Genomic DNA, 20,568 nt, shown 5'->3' on the forward strand with positions numbered 1-20,568 from the left:
GTCAGAGTGACAGGGAAGGGAGGGATAGCAGAAATTCAGGGTCCTTTAATCACTAACACTCTAGGAATAGTAATATCCTGGCTGCAGAGTTGGCTCACTGAAAGGCAGGCCTGGCCCAATGTTGTTCTTAGGCTCCATCCTACTCTCCTAGCCCTGTCAGGGAGGAGGGCAGGTCGGCCTCTCCTGATCTACCACCTCTGTGCCTGGAATAAATGTATATCCTGCCCTATAATGGCTTGACCCCGGTGACTAAATTCAGGACACTGACCCAACCCAGTGCCATGGGTCATTTGTGAGCTCTTGAAGGCTCTGCCTACTTGCATATAGCTCCCCTTCCTGGGCCCTCACTCTCTGACTGGCCTCTTCTCCAAGAGGCAAGCACGCTTTTAGCCCCTTGGGCAGTGATTTTCAACTGTTCTCATCTCATGGTCACAAAAAACTAATAACTAAGATTCTAGACACACACCAAAAGGTATGTATTTTTTTTTACCAATCTGAAAAAAAAAATTGGTACAGCTTTAATTCATTCACATCAGTCAGCTATTGTTGTGTTGGCTGTTGTCATTTTTTTTTTAATTTGACAGATCTAAGGGAAAAGAGGTCAGTGTCCCTGACTAAATAGTCAGGTATTGCATGTTTTAAAAATTATTGTGGCATATCAGTGTGCCATAGCACACAAGTTGGAAATAGCTACTCTAGGGTATCAGATGTAAGGAGGACTTTCTGTCTCTCTCCCTTGGGAAGGAAGACATGCTTTGACATTTCCCTCTCCCCTCCACACAAGGGAGAAAATTGCATCCTATGAACTTGGAGAACTCCCAGGGCCTCCACCAGACAAAATGAGTACCTTCTTTAATTCACCCAACAAGGATTTAAGCTGTACCTGCTATGCTTCACTCATTATAGTATGTGCTGAGTCTATGCCTGTGGGCCAGAGCAGAAATAGACCCTAACTCACTGCATATTTTAAGGGGTGACCACAGACCATTAAGAAATTATCCCTCAACAAAATTCTGGGGAGTAAACTATCATATCTATCAAGGGGATCCATTGCACCCCCAACTTAGTGTCCTAGCATCCATTCAGGTGGCAGAAAAAGCTTTGTATGGGCATTTTCTTCCAGGGATAGGTGGTGCAAAGATGTAAAGAATCAACCAATATTCATTGACTGCTTATTTCAAGTTAAATACAACCCTAGAATTCAGGGGTTTGAGCAGTGAGGACAATAAAAAAAAAAGTCCAAAGAGAAAGAAGGGTATAACTCTTGGCTTTTTACTTTTTCACTTCTATGAAGTCTAGCAAAGCCAATTCCCTTAAAAACCATGAATCTTGCTCATCAGAGCCAGGAGATTGAAACAGAAAACTGTCCCCTTTTACTGTCAAGAGTCACCAAGTGTATGAGCATGGACAATGCCCTGCAAACTGTAGTGTGGGGAGCAATAAAGGCAAGCCAAAAAGCTGTTCTCTTTCTTAGAAAGAACTGAGATTTTGACCTGTGGATGGTGTTGGAGTGCATGTAGAGGGTCTATAATCTTGATTTTTTAAAAATTACTTCTTGAGTCTTTGTAGACCTGCTTATACATATAATACGGCAAATATGATTAGTGCTATGAAGGAAATTCAGTGCTATATGGGAACTCTCTAGGTGGGTATGAGTTCATCTGGAAAGTCAATGAAGTCTTCCTAAGGAAATAGAGCTGGTACTTAGGGTTAAAGGACATGTAGGAGAGACCTAGGGAAAATAAGGCAAGAGCATGCTAAAGTGTATAGCAGTATTCAAAGGCCCAGCAGTGGAGACAATATTACCTAAGAGGGCCTGAAATATGGCAGATTGAGTAAGGGTGGAAGGTAGTTTCGAGATCATTGTAATTGGCAGACAGATACCACAACTTTCAGACTGTGTCAACCAGGTTAAGGATTTTAACTCTAATTCAAAGCACAATGGAAGTCATTGTGAGATTTATGAGCAAGAGATTTAATGTGATCAGGTTTGCATCCTAAAAGATCACTCTTCGTTGCAGTGTGGACAAAGTTTTAGAGGGGACAAGGTGGTCTTTAAGAAGAGCAGTTAGTGGGCTACTGCATAATCCTAGCCAGCATAGAACAGCTTAGATGGGAAGTAGTCAGTGTTTGCTCATAACCCTCCTCGCACATGGAAGTTGACATCTAAAATATTTGACTCTAAGTTTAAATAGTTGTAAACACAAATTTTCTGGCTATGTTGTAAATGTTGAGTACAATTTAGAGTACAATTTTAATTTCATTAATTATTTTGATGGTATCCAATGAAATCTAAATACCCAGGCAATTTGATATACATTATCATTTATTTAAAAATACATGAAACACTCTCATTGACGTTTCTAGCTCTCTATCTCTCTCCCTTCCTCTCTGTAAAAAATCAATAAAATATAAAAAAAAAATACACGAAACAGCTCTTCTCTAAGTTGGAAAATTCACTTCTTTGAATTCATGTTTGCATCCCTCTTCCCTCACATATTTTTATTTGAGTGTGATCTATTGTTTTCCTCAACATCTTTTATGGACACCTATGGCATTTCTCTACAATAAATATATATTAGCAAATTGAAATGCCTTTTTATTCATTATGAAAAATTTTCATAATTACAATTAATAATCCTAGTATCCAGTTGTTCAGAATAACAGAGATAGTACAATTTTTATAATGAATTAACATGGAAAGTAAAAGTTGGTTGGAAATTAATCTTTAGAATGAATGGAATTCTATTCCCAATGAAGTAATGTTTTCATGGACAAGTATGGCGTGTGTAAATATGAGGCAGGATCCTGTTCTAACTGTAATCCTACTTGTCTTTTTTTATCTAAGAAAGTGGATAGGAGCAAAAGAAGATTTAATATAGTATGTCATCTTGTGGCAGGATAGTAAGAAACTAGACAAATTCCTGAACAAGTAGAATGGGGAAACTGAGACAAGAAAATTAAATAAGACCAAACAGTTCGGGCAGCTTGAAACCAGCTTGTGAATTGCAAGACCTTAACTTCCCTACCCAAGGACACTTGAGAGAAAATGGTTCATACCCTGCTCCCTAACCAGAGAATACATAGCTTAAATCACCCTGGCTTGGGAAAATAGAGAACAAAGACTCAATTAATGCCATCTGTGCTGGCTAAACCCAAGGACAGATGAAGTTGGGGAACAAATAACAAAAACCCCATTAAAGCCAAGCAGACCTGAGATAAAAGTAAAACAATAAAACAGACTAAAGAATAATCCAAAACTCCCCTTTATATTCATTTTGATGCAGCACCATATCAAAAATGAACCTGGAAAGCCAATGCTAATTCTACTGAAGCCCTCCCCTAAGATTCTGGCCTGCAGAAGAAAAAAATAAAAGGATCAAAAACCCTTAGGACAAAGACTCAATTCAGGCTCACTCTAGAACACGCCCATGCCCCTTCTGGGGCTTGAACTTTTAATTTTTTCCTAAACTCTAAGTGTTCCCAGAGACTTGGAACCAGGGAAGCAGTAAGTAGGGGCAGCTTGACCTGGACTCACCCCTGATTCTGTCTTCAAGGTCCCCCTTTTTTTTTGACTTCCCAGTGAGCTAAAGCAGCCCTGTCTAGGCTCACTTTTTTTCCTATAACAATTCTAGACAGCCAAAGCAGAGCACCACCTAGGCTCTCCTTGTTTCTTCTGCCCTAATTCCTTTCTTTGCCTCACTATCCCCAGCTTTAATAAATATACTTTCAAACCCATCTGGACTCATGTTGTGAAATATTTCCTGCACAAAGTCAAGAACAGACACACTACAGGCCTGCCTGAGGCAGACCCGCTCCAGGCCAGTCCCTGACTGGTAACAATCTCATTCTGTGAATTCCTTCCATGAGGTCTGTCAGTTATCACTCAAGGATCTCCCATCAAAACTTGTTTTCAGCCCTGTCCACCACGTGAGGCCCCAGGAAGAGGATTCTCGCCGGAATGCAACCATGCTGGCACCTTCTTCTTAGACTTCCCAGTATCCAGAACAGAACTGTGACAAATGAATTTCTGTTTATAAGCTAAAAGCAAACACAAAAACCCTTGACTTTGAGGACCCATCAATCAGATGACAACTCAGTTAAGTCCTTTGATGAACACTGGAAATAACCTGACCTGCAAAAGGATTGGTTCCCTCATTCATCAGTCTTCATTTCACAATTTCTGAAAAATATACGAAAAAGCCTCTGTGAAGACCTGGCTATGGAGTCTCTCTTTCTCTTTCACATAGAACTTTGTACTCCGTTTTACCTAATTTACTGGAAGAAGTCTGGGCACACTGAATGTTAATTTAAATGAACTTTTTATAATAATTACTTTTTGATAAAAATGCTCTTACCCTATAAATGTCTTCAATATTGTTATCAAAACCTTAAAGTTTCAGATCAAGCTCATTCAATATATGAGAAATACATGTTCTGTAATCTTACTGGGAAAACCCTAATCATTTGTCACACTGTGGAGGGAAATCAGCCTTTATTTCTGTCAGAACATCTGACTATATTTTTTAAATTAAATAATTGTGTCAATATACAGTTGGAAGAGTAATTTTAATATATTTTTTTATTTTCAAGAGGAAGGGAGAAGGAGAGAGAGATAGAAACATGAATGATAACAGAGACTGATTGGCTGTTTCCTGCATACCCCACAGTAGGGATTGAACCCACAACCCAGGCATGTGCCCTGATCATTGGTAGATGCTCACCAATGAGACATGCCAGCTGGGTTAGAAGAATATTTTTATACCACTAAGAAATCCGTGATAACTCTAACTGGTTTGGCTCAGGGGATAGAGCGTCAGCCTACGGACTGAAGGGTCCCAGGTTCAATTCCAGTCAAAGGTGTGTACCTTGGTTGCGGGCACATCCCCAATTGGGGGGGGGTGTGCAGGAGGCAGCTGATTGATGTTTCTCTCTCATTGATGTTTCTGACTCTCTATCCCTCTCCCTTCCTCTCTGTAAAAAATCAATAAAATATATTTAAAAAAAGAAATACGTGATAGGTTATTTTTTGAATATACATATTACTAGAAATAATAACATCAAAATTTAAATGACATAAAGGTAATATATTTTGTCCATTTTCTAAAACTGGGTAATAAGGCTGTTTCTCATCACCTACTTTATTATCAATCCATAAATTTGTAACTAAAATTTTATGTTATCAAATAAGGCATTATAATGGAAAGCATGGTATGCATCAGTGAGTGAATTCTACTCCAGTGCTGGTTTTTTGGGAATAAAAAGTCACAATTAGGTAAACCTCATAAATAAATCTAATAATTTTATTAAACATTAGGGTCAACATCTTTTCATTTCATACACTGCTAAAAACTAATTGGTCTAGTAGCTACTGCAATGCTTAGTGCTGTATGAAGCATCATCTTTGAGGCTGTGTTATGGAGCACCTAGTGCTGAATCGTGCCTCCCTCCCCCAATTTGTATGATGAAGTCCTTTGTATCTCAGAATGTAAACTCACTTTGAAACAGTGTCCTTGCTGATATAATTTAAGAGTAGAGTGGGGCTCTAATCCAATATGACTGTTGTCTATATAAAAGGGGACATTTTGACCCAAAGACATACACAGACAGAGAAAGCCATGCAAATATTGGATTTCTGCTGTCACATCTAAAGCTACCAGAAGGTAGGAAAAAGAAATGAAACGGATTCTCTGTCATAATATGCAGAAGAAACCAATTCTGTTAACATGTTAATTTCAAACTTCTAGCCTCTAGAACTGTGACAATAAATTTCTCTTTTTGAGAAATTCCTGCCCAGTTTACGGTAACTGTAATCAGCAGCCTAATACACCTGGGAAAGTTTGAACTCTCCTAGAATTCATATCCTATTCCAGGGAATAGCTTGGCTTTCTCCTTAAATACTGGTTCCAGATCTGCAAAGAGATGCTGTTTAACAAGAATCTGCTTGACTCCCAGTTCTGGTGTTCCTCTAACCTCAGCAGATGAGAAACCTCTGGGATAGTGATACTTCCCTAGAGATTTTAGTGGACTGCTGCACATCTGGGCAGTAGTCTAAAGTTCTTAGCAAGGGCACCACAGGCCCTTCATGGTCCCATCCAACCTCCCTAAGGACCTGTTCCCTCTCAACCTTCCAACTATCACCCTGGGCCCCATCCATACAAACCTTCCCTCCAAATATCTTCCGACAATTTGACCCCAACCACTGTACTGTGAGGTCTGACTGAAGACAAACAAACAATGTGGGGCCAAAGATCAGGCCAGCAATTGATATGGAGGTACTTTTCAGTCTATGAAAAAGAAACGGAGAATCCAAGCAGCATGTGGCAGTCTTGCTAAGTTATGAAGTTGGATGCTACTCCATTTTTCAAGCGGTATACTAGATAGAAGGTACCTGGACTTATAAAGAGCTCCAGAATACTTCACAAAGCACTTCCAAGACTAACTCCACATGCTCAGATTGAGATACTGCATGGTTGGACACAGGACACCTTCCAGAAGCTGTGAGCTGGAGAAATACCAGAGCTTACACAATATTATTACCAGCCAGAATGTAGAAACCACATTGAAGTCCCTGGATATTACTCACAGAATCCAGAAAGAACACACATTAGGAGGAAGGCTCACATAGCTCTATAAAATCTACATTAACAAAACTTAAAAACAAGTATTGAGAGGCTCATGTTGGTCTGTAAGTAAACTAATTGTCCACCGGGACAAAACTCAACAGAGAAACAAAAGAAACAACAAAACCAAGACACTTAATAACATAACAGTAAAAATATCCAGCCTCTATGCAAAAATTTCAAGACATGGGAAGGAGAAAAACATGATTCATAACCAAGGGGAAAATGTGCCTATTGTCCAGAAATGGCAAGAATGATGGGATTAGCACATAAGGCCTTAAAGACAGCAATCCTATATAATAAAAGGCTAATATGCAAATTGTTCCCTTGGGAGTTTGACCACTTGCTATGATGTGCACTGACCACCAGGTGGCAGCATGGAATGAAGGAAGGCCCCAGCCTGCAGCTGGCAGCCTGAGGAAGGGAGGCCCCAATCGGCCCTGATTGTAGGCCAGGCCTAGGGACCATATCCATGCACAAATTTTGTGCACCAGGCCTCTAGTTGTAAATAAATGTGTTCCAGAATTAAAAGGAAAAAAATGATTATAATGAAGGTATTAATGAGAAAGAATCTCAATAGAAAAATGACAACTACAATGAAAAACCAACTAGAATTTCTAGAACTGAAAAATACAGAATAGGAACACTGTAATTGATCCAAATATCTCATACATATGCAAATTTACTGACACACAGTCACACATATTCACACACTTTTCACTCACATATTCTCACACACACATTGACACAAATATGTATCTATACATACTAATGCACATACACTTACAACACAATCACTCACACATTGCCTTGCACACACAAACACATAAATACACACTAGAAGTATTCATCCATGTACACATTCATGCACATTCACATGCATTAACTGACACATATCCACTGATACACACTAATACATGTAAACATGCATTCACCCACACTCACACAATCACTCACACACACGAACATACTAACTAATACATACAAATGTTCATGTTTAACATTCATTAACACATTTATACTCATCACTGACACATTCGCACAACCTTACATACTCACATATTCACACACATTCACTGACACACATTCACAAAGTCATTCATACAGACTTTCACACACTTAAATTTACATTTTCACACAGGCTGGTCTGGTTTTGATACTCCAGGTCTGAATACTCTGATCCCCAAGACAGTGAGGAATCCTGGGACTGCCAGCTGTCCCTTGCCCTGCCTTATCTTGGAGAGTTCCCTGAGTGCCCTAGGGATCCAAGCAGCCACTGTGCACTCCCATCAGCATCCTATTGATGGGTACCACCCAGCCTGCCCAGCTCTGTTCCTTTGCCCTGATCGATAAGCCATTGTTCCCTGGATGTTTACCACTGCCTTTTGCAATTAGGACACTTAACAGTCTTCAAGGACCTTGCCCAGAACATAAACCAATGTTAGCCAGGCCACTATTAACCCTCCACCCCCAGCAGACCCTTCCTTGTCCAAAGCAGAGGCAAGACTGAGCTGAAACATTCAATGAACTTTATTGAAGAGAAACATTTACTGAATCCATTGAAGAAAGGGAATAACAACACAGAAAGGAGCTTCTAACTGCCTCTAGAGCCAATAGATCTTGCCCACTTCCTAAGGTCCCTAATTAGGTACCTCAACTTCCTCCACATAACAGCCCTCCCACTATAGTATATCTTCCTGAGGGCCCCATGATTGACCTTTGAGGACTGTGGGTGCAAGTGATGTCCACTCACTGCAGTACTCTTTCCCCTCTGGACAATATACTAGGGTCTGGCCCTGACCTGTGGCCTGCACAGGACAGACACAGAACACTGGAAAACACATCAGGGGACACTCCATCAAGCCTAAGAAACTGAGTCACAGGGAACAACAGGGTTATATAACAGAGCACAGATTCTGTGGAGACTTGGACAGCTGCCTTCTGTCCTCATCCAGTCTTCTGTCTCAAGATCAACCGTGAGCGCTGACCATGCCTTCAGCCATCTTTCCTGGAGTCTCTTGGGGCTCAGCTTGGGGTTTATGGGGTAGGGTGGTGGTGGGGAACTGCTCAGAGAAGAACACACACATCTCCACAAGCACAAGCAGCAGTTGGCCTAAATCTACACCGAGAAAGCAGAGGCTGAGCTCACGACACTGGACGAGAGCTGGCAGAGCCTTGGCTGGCAGTGGGGCTCACAGCATATGCTGGGGCTGAGAGGTGGCTGCCCCAGGGGGGCAAGGAGGGGAGGCACTCACCTGGGTGCTCTGCATAGGAACCATGACTACCATGTCTGTATGTATGGGGAGGGGTTATTACTTGACATGTGAGTCACCATGGGGCTTACAGAGAAATGGGTGGGGGCCTCCCTGTACAGGGAGCAGCCTGCCCCGAGGGATGAAGAATGGTGGTCCCCACAGCTGGCAACCTTGAGATGGCCCCTAACCTTTCTCAGGTCTGTTCAGATGGCAGATGTTGCCCCCCCCCCTCTAGACCTGGGAAGGCTGCTCGGAGTGCTCCCAGGCAGGCTGCCCAAGGTAGAAGGGTTTGGGGGTGGGGCTGGGGCTGGCCTTGGCATTGGTGGCTGCTGAGTGGTGGTTTGCCAGGCCAGTTCCCATTCTCCTGCCTGCTCACTCCATACCTCCAGTGGCCCTGCATAAACAAACAGAACAAAAAACTTCCCCTCCCAATAACTCCCCCCCCCTCCTCCTCTGCTCACCTCCTGTTCTCCTCCTCTTCCTCCTCTCCTGCTCAGCTCCTGTTTTCCTCCCCATCCCCCTACCCCTCCTCTCCTATTCACTCCTGGTTTTCCTCCTCCCCTCCTTCTCCTCTCCTCATGCTCCTCCCTTCTCCTCCTGCTTTAGAACAAATCCCCCTCCTCTCCCCTCCCACCCCAACCAGCTGTGGTCCTAGTCCAAGTCCCCATTCCCCTGCAGGCTGAGCCCAGGCTGTCTCCCAGGGCTCTCCTCTCAGTCTCTGCCCTCCTGCCCCCCATAGCCTTTCCAGGCTGCAGAGGGAGGAAATGCCTGCAGGCTGGGGCCGGGCTGTCCTGGTCTCACTTGCGCAGGGGCTCCAGGGTGGTGCCTTCGTGGGGCTTCCCCAGAGCAGTGTAGATGATCCTGAAGACGGGCTGGACTCTGCGGCCTCCCTTCCGGGGGGTCACCACCCCATTCCCACCACACGGCTCTTCCTCAGCACCGGTGCTGGCTGCTTCTGGCAGGGGTGGCCCCGGGGAAGGTTCTTCTGGGCTTGGTGGGGCCCATGGGCCTGTGGGCATTCTTAGCTCTGAGTTCAGCGGGTGGGCATTTGGGGGAGGCCAAATGACCGGGCTCATGCCTGAGTCCTCACCTAGATATTGGGACGCATACCAAAGTCCTCAGCTGCAACTCCTTCAGCCTCTGCCATGGTGGGGCCCCTGCTCATGGCTCGAGCACCCCATGTGCTGGGTGAGGTGGCCACTTGCTTATGTCACTGTAACTCTTCAGGGTCCTATGTTTGTCTCTCCCTGAGGGGAGGTTGGCTTCATGGTGGGGTCCCTTTCAGCTGCTGGAGGATGAGGGGGCTTAGCCTGGTCCTCACTGTCCTGCCCCTCTGCCCCACTCAAGTCCTCCGCTATTTGCGTGGAATGCCCCTTCCTTTTCTTCCAAGATCTCTTTTGTCGTCTCCTCTGCCTGCAGGAAGAAGAGCTGCCCTGTCTTCCTGAGCCTATCTGTCGTTGGACTTGGGATGGCTCTTCTCCCAAGCCCAGTTGCCATTTCCCGACTCTAAGGCAGCCTGTCTCATCTGCCTCACCGAGCAGTGGTTGGGAGCGTTGCTATATTCTGCCCTGATGTGGCCATTTTCTCCACAACTATGGCAGAACGTGTGGTGTTTCCAATTTCCTAAACTTCCAGAGCCATCCCTTGGCACATCTCCCCTTCGGCCCCTGCCCCTCCTGCGCCGGGAACTCTGGGAAGGCCCGGCCTGCACAATGTTGCCAGGGTCAGGAAAAGACACTGCTAGGAAACCACAGGCCCTGGCAGGGGACCTGAAGCCTGCTTCCAACTCATCCAGACACTCCCTCAGAGGGCCCATGGTGGCTTCACTCCTCCTCACGCAGCAGCTTCACCAGGGCCAAGAAACCGGGGGGCTTCCTCCACTGTCTCATCAGCTTAAGCCTGTCTCGAAGTTTGTCAGGAAGATTCGCCCCATTTAAGACTTGTTTCAGGCTCGTCTGATTCACCTTCCTCCGGGATACTGCGTTTTTTGCAATGGCTTTTTGGAGCAGGGGTTCCAACCTGACCACAAAACTAGACACTTTCTCTCCCACCTCCTGAGAAGCCTTACAAAACTTCACGTGGGTGATTTTGCGGCTCTCCACGTGCCCAAACACCTGTTGCACTGCCGCCAGGCACTCCTTCACAGTGATGGCAGCGTTGTGGGCGCGGAGCCCACTGACCACCTGGAGGGCAGGCCCCCTCAAGCATTCCATCAGCCTCCGCCTCTTCTCCCTCTCAGGCACCTGCCACATTTGGAGCACCTCCGTAGTGTGCTCCAGCCAGGCCTCAAAGGCCAGTGCCCCTGGGACAGACACGGTGTTCCCAGAGAACACCCTGAGCTCCCGGAATAACATCTGTTCTAGTAGAGGCTGTACTACTGCCCCCAGGTTCTGGGCCCAAATCCAGAAATCAGGGGATATGACCACTCTGGGAGCCAGGCAATTGATGTCTGATCTAAGAACTCTGTTCATGTCTGATACTGTCCACCTCTCCTCCTCTAAGAAGTGGTTCAGTCTATTGAGAAATTCGCCGTCCGAGTTCCGAGGGTTTACCACCACCCTCCAAGGTTCCCCCTTTCCTGGGATTTCCTTAGGGATCAAAGCATAGTCGATATCTTGGGCAAGTTCCAGGAGACACACTTGGGCATTTTCCTCCCTCCTGAACATCCTGCCAATGACCCTGTACCTGCCCATTTGCCTGAGAGCCTCCTAAAGAGTCTCCTCAAACTCATCCTCATCACAGTCCTCAGGAACCCCCGGAATGAGCATAGACCTCTGGGTGTCCAGATGTTCCCCCCTGCACCAGTCCTGCAACAGACTCAATGGCATGGCCCCAATCTCTACAGCGTCTAACTTAAGGGGGAATGATAAGTGTGCCATGCACAGAAATTTGGGCCAACTCCCAGGGCGACGGCAGACAGCCCAGGTCTCCACAGCCTGTGAATATGAACAAGGCAAGAGCCAGGTTAATGCTGAAACCCCCCCTCCCGCCCCCTTGCTGCTGCCCCTCCTCCTCCTCCCTCAGTGCCTCTGCAGCCCAGGTAGACCCCCACCCTCCGAAGGCGCAAGGGGGCCTCAGCCTCCTCCCCACACCGCTCCCAGCCCTAGCAGGCCGCCCCAGCGGGTGGGGGAGGGGGGCGGAGTCTCCAGGGTCCACACGAGCCGTCCCCGAGTCTGGTACCTTCTCCTGGGGTGGGTCCTTTCTGATATCAGCCATAGAAAGAGGGACAAGGGGCGACGCGCAGCGGGGGTGGGGGCCGACGCCCCTCTTTCCCTGGCTCTCTTGCTGTCTTTCCCTCTTCATTTCCCTGTTCCTGTCTCAGGGCTGCCACACGTGGGCCAGCACTCTGGCGCCTGCTCGCCACCGCGCTCAGCAGTGCGGACTAGGGGCGGGAGTGCAGTAGCTGCAGAGCATGGATCCTCCATGTTGCCCCGGAGACCGCCAGGCCATTGCCGTTCCGGTCACGCGGCTGGGCGGTTGCCACCGCTGAGGGCTCCTGGGACCTCAATTGACGTCACCTGTTACTTCCCCCGCCTCCAAGGGGGAGTGGGCACAGGTGGTAGCCCCAGGGTTCCAGCCCTGTCTCCTGCCCTTCCTGGAACACGCCATTGGGGCGCTAGCGTGGGGTGAGGTCCACACACTGGGATGACCGCCAGAGAATGCTGGATGGGCTCCAGGTGCGCCCCTACAGGTGCGTTCAGGCCAGAGGTGGGGAGCCTCAGGGGCTCCTTCACCTGCTTTTCCCCTCCCCCTCCCTTTCCCTCTCTCCACCCGGGACTGGTCCTGCCTCAAGGCTAGGCATGGGGCACCTCATCTAGAGGTGCAACTGGTGTTATTCCATGGAGTAGAGGCTACATGCACACATGAGCGCTCACACACCACGCAGGACGCTGCCCACACCTCACTTGGGGGCTGGGGACTGCAGATGTCTGCCACTGAGGGTGCAGAGTGGGCCAAAGCGATTCCTTGCCCTAGTGACAAGGGCCTGCCTCAAAAAGGGTGACCTAGTATTCACCTTGGCTGGGGCGTTTCCCTTTTTGTGCACTGCAAGTCCTATGTCTGAAGAAACTGCTTTCTCCACTTGGAGCCTAAATTCTTGGGCCTGCCTTTCCCTGTGGGCAGTGGGCTGTGGGTTTTGCTCTTTCAATTGGGTCCCAGGAAGGAGGGAGGGAGTGACTGCTGTTCAGGCAGGGGTCCTAGTGGTCTGCCATAACATTCACAACTCCTGTGGGTAGGCTACTCCCCAGCCACACAAGCTGTCAGATCTCAAGCACCTGGATATGAAACACCTAGAAATTAAACGTGGCCTTGCCCACCTAATCCTTGTACATTCCCAGAGGCATGTAAACTCCATTGCTGTAGGTTACTGGCTTGAACTATTTATAATAATAAAAGCATAATATGCTAATTTGACCAGATGTCCTTCTGAACATCCTTCTGCATGAGCTCCCAAACGAAGCCGGGTCCCGGGAGCCAGAGGGAAGCCAGTGCTGGCAGCCAGGCAAGGAAGGCCTACTCTTGCACAAATTTCATGCATCGGGCCTCTAGTGTTGGTAATATTGGAAGTGGGAGAGAAGTAAAGGAACTTGAAAAATATTTAAAAGTAGAATGAATAGAATTTTGGTTTGGATTGGATCCCGTTTGGGGTGTTAAGGGAGATGGTTGGTGTAACTAGTATTAGTCATTCACTTTTGCCTAGCTAAGTGGTATTGTTCCTTATAGCAGGACTCTGTCTGGTTCATGCAGTTGGTCTATAGACACAGCTGAATCAGGCTCTGTGGAGGTTGAGGCCTAGGTATCTCAGGCATTGCCCTGGTTGAAGGTTCCCTGCCTGGCCCCACTCTTTTCCTTTGCTTCGGACTAGTGATTAGCTACCATTCTCAGTAGCTCCCTGAATACATCCTTGCAACTTGATCCAATGCGGTGTCATTGCTAAACTTATGGACAGCAGGGACTGTGCTTGAGTTCCCTGCTCTCCGGTGCCTAACGCAGTGCCTGACCCACGGAAAGCACTTCACCTTGAGTTATAGTGGGAATTAACCTTCATAATTTTCTTTATGTCCCCTGAAGTGCGCAGGAACACCACGTGTCTGTCCAGGACCCAAAATCTCCCCATCCCCACCTTGACACAGGTCTGTTAGCAGGCAGCTTGGCCAACGGAGCCTGCAGCTGTGTGATTGGGCACAGTTCATTACCAAAGTCTTTGGTCCTCGAAGTTCTTGTAGCTGACTCCGCCCCTTCTGCCTCCTTGCCACCACCCGTGGAGGGGCAATGTCCATCTATTATAAACCATGCCTGTGCCTGGGCCATGGACTACAACTCCCAGGATCCTTTGGGAGGACTCTAGTGCCTCTGTGTGTCCTTAATGGGCAATGGTGGCTAACACCCACTTCTGAGAGGTGCCAGACCAGGAATCTGCAGGACCCTGCAACCCAGGCTGGGGAGGAGCTTGGAAAGCTGGAGTGGAGGTGGGGACAGGTAGGCGTGGCTCAGGGCGCAGGTGCCACGTGGGCAGATGGCAGGCTTGGGATCCTTCCAGAGCCATTTAAGGAAGGCCTGAGATTTGCCCTCTTTGCCATGGTGATAGCCTGGCTTTGGCGCCTGTGACTGCTGGAGAAGAGCTTGCTGGAGGAGACCAGTGAGGTGGTGAGGCTGGGCTGGGCACTAAAGGTAAGCTTCGGGGGAGACAGGGGGGTAAAGAGTAGGGGAAGGGGGGGAGACTGCACTCTCCAAGGGCATGCATGGCAAGTACCCTGATGTCCCTGAGGCAGTGATGGAAGTAGGAGCAGGTCAGCCTTTTCCTAGTCAGAGGGAGGAGGAAACCTTTACACTGGGGCAGAGGACTGCCAGGCTGGATGGTTGGGGGAAATAAGACATCTGTTGCTTTGGAGATGTCAAGAACATACACGGTGGAGTACCAGGCAGCATTTCCTCCAGAGGCAGCGCTGTCCAATAGAAACAAAATTGGAACTACACGTATGCTTTTCAAATCCTCTGATAACCATATTTAGAATTAAAAAGAAACTGCTGTAATTAGCTTCAACGATGTGTTTTATTTAATCCAACGTATGTAAAAGTATTATCATTTCAACATGTGACCAATATAAGAAGGTATCGATGAGATACTAGTATTTTATTATTATTTTTTTAACTAACTCTTAAACATCTGGTGTGTATTTGACCTGTATACATCCCAACTTAGACTCACATTTCAAGTGCTCATTGCTACAGTGGCTCCATGGCTGTCTTACTGGACAGCCCAGCCACAGTATTCTCTTTTCATGGGGCTGGGTATAGAGGAGTAGCTCAGATGTCACCTGCTGCCTGGTGGAAACCTTATCTTGCCAAAGTTTTTGCTACTCAAGCGTTCAATCATTCCTTTCATTCAGGCTTCCACTTAGCAAAGCACTGCTGTTTCCTATCTAATTTTGACTCCAGTGCCTGTGAGGCAGGTAGAAGATCTGACAGTGCCATTTCACAGGTAAGGTGTACCCCATCAGTGTGGATATTTTTAGCTTAGGAGTGTGATTACTTCAGGCAGAGCCAAAGTCTCTAATGGCTTCTTCCTCTTCCCCCAGCACTACCTTCCCAGGACTCTGTTCTCCCCCTCAAAGAATGACTCAGAAGAAGAGGGCAATGCTGATGGGCTCCTGAAAGTTTGTTCAGTCTGTTCAGAGGTAAGCTGGGATTCCTGTTCCTCTCTGAAACATATGTAAAAGTATCGTAAAAAATATTATCAAAAGGCTCCCTCAACTTTTTAAAAAAATACATTTTTATTGAATTCAGAGAGGAAGGGTGAGGGAGAAGGTAATGGAAACATCAATGGTGAGAGAGAATCAATGATTGGCTGCCTTCTGCACACCCCGCAATGGGGATCAAGCCCACAACCTGGGCATGTGCCCTGACAGGGAATGGAACCATGACCTACTGGTTCATAGGTCAATGCTCAACCACTGAGCCATGCTGGCCAGGCATCTCTCAAATCTTATAGAGGGAATGCACCATCCTCCCTGTCCTGAACTGGCTCCCATAGCCTCAAACTTCTCACAAATTGCCCATCTTGGAAGAAGACAGAATCCATAGAACACCCTTCTGTAACTTTCTCCTCTCCACCCACCATTTAATCATTCATCACACCTTTGAGACCTGCTTTGTGCCTCAAAGTATTTATACATTGTAAGAGAGTAGTCCAATTTCATTATTTTGCATGTGAATATCAGGTTTTCCCAATGCATTTATTGAAGACTGTTTTTTCCTCATTGTATGTTCTCACCTCTTTTGTCATAGATTAATTGATCACAGGCTAATTTACTAAATATGATTTATACACATGAGGCAGAGAAGCAGCTTAAAGGGACCAGCTCTTTCTTTCAAAGATGTGAGAGTAAGTCAGAGCATAAATCTCTTTTGTCTTTATTGTCACCATTATATAAAATTGTGTTGTCAATTGCATTTGGAATTGATGTCAAAATTTGCCTGTGGAGTGTAAATATGTTAACTGGCATCAACCTTGAAGCATCAACCTTAGTCTTTTCTCTTGGGGACTGGTTTGTTCAGTTTTTCTTTTTGCTTTTGGGGGTACAGAGGCTGAGAATAGCTCGATTGCTTGTGGAATGCTGGGCTTGCCAAACCCTGGTCTGCTTGTTCGTCTGCTCTGTCAGCCCCTGTAGACATGCCTAGGACTCATCAGTGCAGCCTCTGACAAAATGAGCTCTTCTAGAAACTTCGCTTTGAGGTCTCTCGTTCCTATGGAAACACCGACATCTGGATCGCTCCTGCTCTGTTGGCAGGGGCATCAACTCTGCCGTGGCTGAGCCATCTGATCCAAGATCCCTGGCCTTTGGCTGCTCCTCGGGGAACTGTCCATATATTTTCATTCTCTTGTTTGTAAACACACACACACACACACACACACACACACACAAAACAAACAAACAAACAAACAAACAAAAAACAACAACAACAATGCTTCGAGTTTAATGATTGGTTTTTGGTATTTCCAGATCTTTTGTGTATTTGACCTGTATACATCTCAACTTAGACTCACATTTCAAGTGCTCATTGCCACAGTGGCTCCATGGCTGCCTTACTTAGAAATCTTGCTTTTGTTATTTTATCTTTTTAAAAGTTACTTTAAAATTATAACAAACAATCACCTTTTGAGACTTTTAATCCTCATTCTTAACTTTGTTAACCTGGATTTTAGATCACATTAGTGGATCTGGGGAGGGGGAACAGCTAGGAATTCATCAAATATATTTTTTAACTTACAGTCCAAAGAAATTATTTTAATACTATTATAAAAATATTCTAAAAACTAACAGGTCATCATGAAAGGACCCATGAACTTATTGTCCAATGTGATCATCTTTCATTTGTCTATATTCTTTTTTCAGGATGCACAAGTATACATAAGTCGTTCTGCTACTTACAAGCTGGGTGCTAGGCAAGTTCAAGAACTACTCTGAATGCATTTTCATTGTGAATGGGCATACTAAGAGATATGTACCTTACAGGGGTAGTTGTGAAGGTTCTTTTCATGTAAACTTCCAACCACAGTGCCTAGCATGGTAGACAATTGACAAATATTATTTTCCTTCCTGTCTCCCCTCATCCTCAGAAACTTCTGCTATTCCCAAAGGAATAACAGGCTCCTTGGGAAGTCACTACTTCCCCATCTGCAAGAATATGGCCTTGGTAACTATGAAACAGAACTGGTGTGTTCTCATGTACCAGCCATGTAGGTGGCAGTTCCAGGCACCGAACAAGTTAAGACTTTCTGTTGTCTAGGAGTTGTATGACTTCCTTCCATTTGCCTGTACTACCAGAGCCAGCCTGTTCTGGTCCTTGACTGTCTTGGTCATCTGTCTGGAGCATGTGGTCTTTGTAGCTGTTGTGCCATACTGTTTACTCAAGGCTCTTCTCTGCCTTAAGGATGTCTGCAGTTAATCCAGTCCACTCTACTCTTTCACTTGAATAATTGTCCTGAAAGCAGATTCTTGACCTTTTGAAGCCTTGCTATCATTTGGTACATTACTGCTTGTTATCTTATTTAATTATTTAAAAAGATGTTATAGCAACACCAATACTAACACTAATGTATGTCTTCTTGTAGAAGAAAAACAAACTGCTCATAACTCTATTACTCAACAAGACTAATTTCAAATTTGTGTATTTCCTTCTAGTATTTTTCCATTGGCATATCTATTTTTGTCATAATATCTCTGTTATTACTTATTCATGTAATTATGAGGTTCTAAATGTTTTTACCCAATCACATTTGCTTTATTGCAAAGGTAAAATGTGCCCATTCTAGGAATTAAAAAATAGAGAGACATAAAGAAGAAAACACACATGTCTTGAAATACTACCTCCCAGAGATAACCACTATCCACCTTTACGTGAGCATTCTTCTGAGCATCCTCTGCACATTATGCATGGACATATAGATACTTTAAGGTACATTCTGTGATCCTTTATCTGCCATTTTGCCTTCATACTGTAGTGTGTTGTGGACAGCTTCCCATCCCAATGAGTATATAGGTATAGAAAAATATTCACCCTCTTTCATGGCTGCATAGAATTCTACTGTATCAACACATCATAATCTATTCAGCCCAACCCACTATTGATAGCTACTTAGGTTGTTTCCAGGTTTTCCTTCTTCTAAGCAACGTGAAAATCAAACAACCTTATACTATGTCTTTGTAAACTTATCAGCCTGACTCCTATGGATACATTCCTCACAGTGGGATCATGGATCAGGTGGTGAAGCACAACACCTCTAAAATATATATTTTTTTAAAAACTCAGAACACTTTTGGGTCATTATTTTATTTGTTTTTTTTCTTTTCTGGGTTGTTTTTAACTAAATGCAAAATAAAGTTGAGTTGGCCTTTAAAAAAATCAATTGAGCCCTAGTTTCTTTGGCTCAGTGGATAGAGTGTCTGCCCATGAACTGAAAGGTCCTGGGTTTGATTTCCTTGAGGGGCATGTATCTCAGTTGCAGGCTTGATTGCTCGCCTTGGTTGGGCGAGTGTGGGAGGCAACCAATGGATGTGTCTCTTTCACATCAATGGTTCTCTCTCTCTCTGTCTCTCCCCCTCCCTTCCATTCTCTCTACAAATCAAAGGAAAAATATCCTTGGGCGATGATTAACAACAACAACAATAATCAATAGATATTTTCTGAACAATTCCTAGGCCTGTGAAGAAGATTGATGACATTGGGGTGGGGTTGCCTTTAGCTTACTCATTTTTACCTAATAATCTAATTTATTGTTCCTACTTCTTCTGTGCCTCCCTGACAGATTGAAGGTTGCGTCCACTTCAGAAAGGAGCCCCTTAACATTCACTATTTGTATTTGAGATCATCCCAGATCAGTCTGCAGGCAATGGGAACAAAGAATAACAAGAGCAGACACTTGTGTATACTCTGCAGTGTGCCAAGCATGCAAACCTGTATGTGCTTTGCAAATATAGCTCAGTTCATCTTCCAACAAGTTTAGGTAGCAGATACCATCATCTTCATTCTATTGGTGAAGAAACTGAGGTCCTGAAAGAGTATTTTGTGCAAGTTCATACAACATGTATGTGGTTCAGCCAGGAGTCAGATCTGTGAGATTTGGCTCTAGTCTAGAGGCTCACAGGTGCATCTAAGCCAATGTGTCTCCCCTGCAAGTTCATGCAGGTGAGAGACACAGGTGTGCCATGCTCTAGCTAGTCAACTTCTGTGAGCAACCTGTGGTGCCCCTCCTCCCTTATCAACTCAGTTGAATTAAACTGTGGCAGTTACTGCATTCATTTGGTGGGACAAACACCTCTTCTTGTGTGTGAAAGAACATTCCAGGGCTGACCCGTGATTCCTGTTTCCACATCTCTCTCCCCTCCCCATTGTTCAAGGCTAACATTAACCCACACATTCTGGGAACAAAGGTCTCCTCTGGTTTGCTATCCAAGGCAGAGGGAAATTTCACATTAGAGCTAGTTTTGGGCATGTGTAATCCTAAGCTTCAAGGTTGCAGGGAACTGGGATTTCTTCCCTCCTAGTCTGTAAATAATGTCTCTTGTTGGCCCGTTTGTTTTCATCATTATAGTATAATGTGTTGGTTGTAGGAAAAATATTAAAATGTAAGAAAGTACAAAGGAGCAAATCAAATCACTTGTTAGAAAAAAAGCATTGTTAACATTTTGGTATATTTCTTTCCCCTGTTTTTCCTCTGCACATATAAGTATATAGGGATATAGTTACACATTATTCCTATAAACGGGCTCTGCTCATGCACTTGGATATCAAGAAGTTTGATTTATGTTATGAATTGCTTACCAAAATGCTTCCTGGTGTGCATTCTTATAGCAGTGCATGAGAGAATACATGTCATATTCGGCCAGCATGCACTGTTGTTTTTAAAAATTCCTGAAAATTTGAAAAGTTTTAGTATTGAACTTTTTTTCAAGTGTTTATTAGCCATGTCTTGTTTTTATTCCCCTACACAGGGTCCTCTTCTAATGACAGGGTTTCTGGTGGACCTATAAACCATTAAGCTGGATATCTAGGCTCTCCTACTCCTTCTAGGTTCCTCTTTGAAGCATGCCCTTCAACCTATACTAGGGGTGTCGAACTCAATCAGAGAAGGGGCCAAAATCTAAAATCCAGCCTAAATCGAGGGCCGAATGGTTTACTGAACAGTC

General features: G+C 45.1%; 1 protein-coding gene across 1 annotated transcript; it reads right to left on the minus strand.

The window, feature by feature from the left end:
• Positions 1 to 9,974: 9,974 nt before the first annotated feature.
• PNMA3 (PNMA family member 3) lies at positions 9,975 to 11,810 on the minus strand. The gene is given in 2 exon segments (XM_036413148.2): positions 9,975 to 10,704; positions 10,706 to 11,810. Coding segments are annotated over 2 exon segments (1,431 nt in total). The 5' UTR covers positions 11,758 to 11,810; the 3' UTR covers positions 9,975 to 10,325.
• Positions 11,811 to 20,568: the final 8,758 nt, after the last annotated feature.

Source organism: Pipistrellus kuhlii, unplaced genomic scaffold (assembly GCF_014108245.1).
Source record: "Pipistrellus kuhlii isolate mPipKuh1 unplaced genomic scaffold, mPipKuh1.p scaffold_m20_p_49, whole genome shotgun sequence".
NCBI classification, from domain to species: Eukaryota; Metazoa; Chordata; class Mammalia; order Chiroptera; family Vespertilionidae; genus Pipistrellus; species Pipistrellus kuhlii.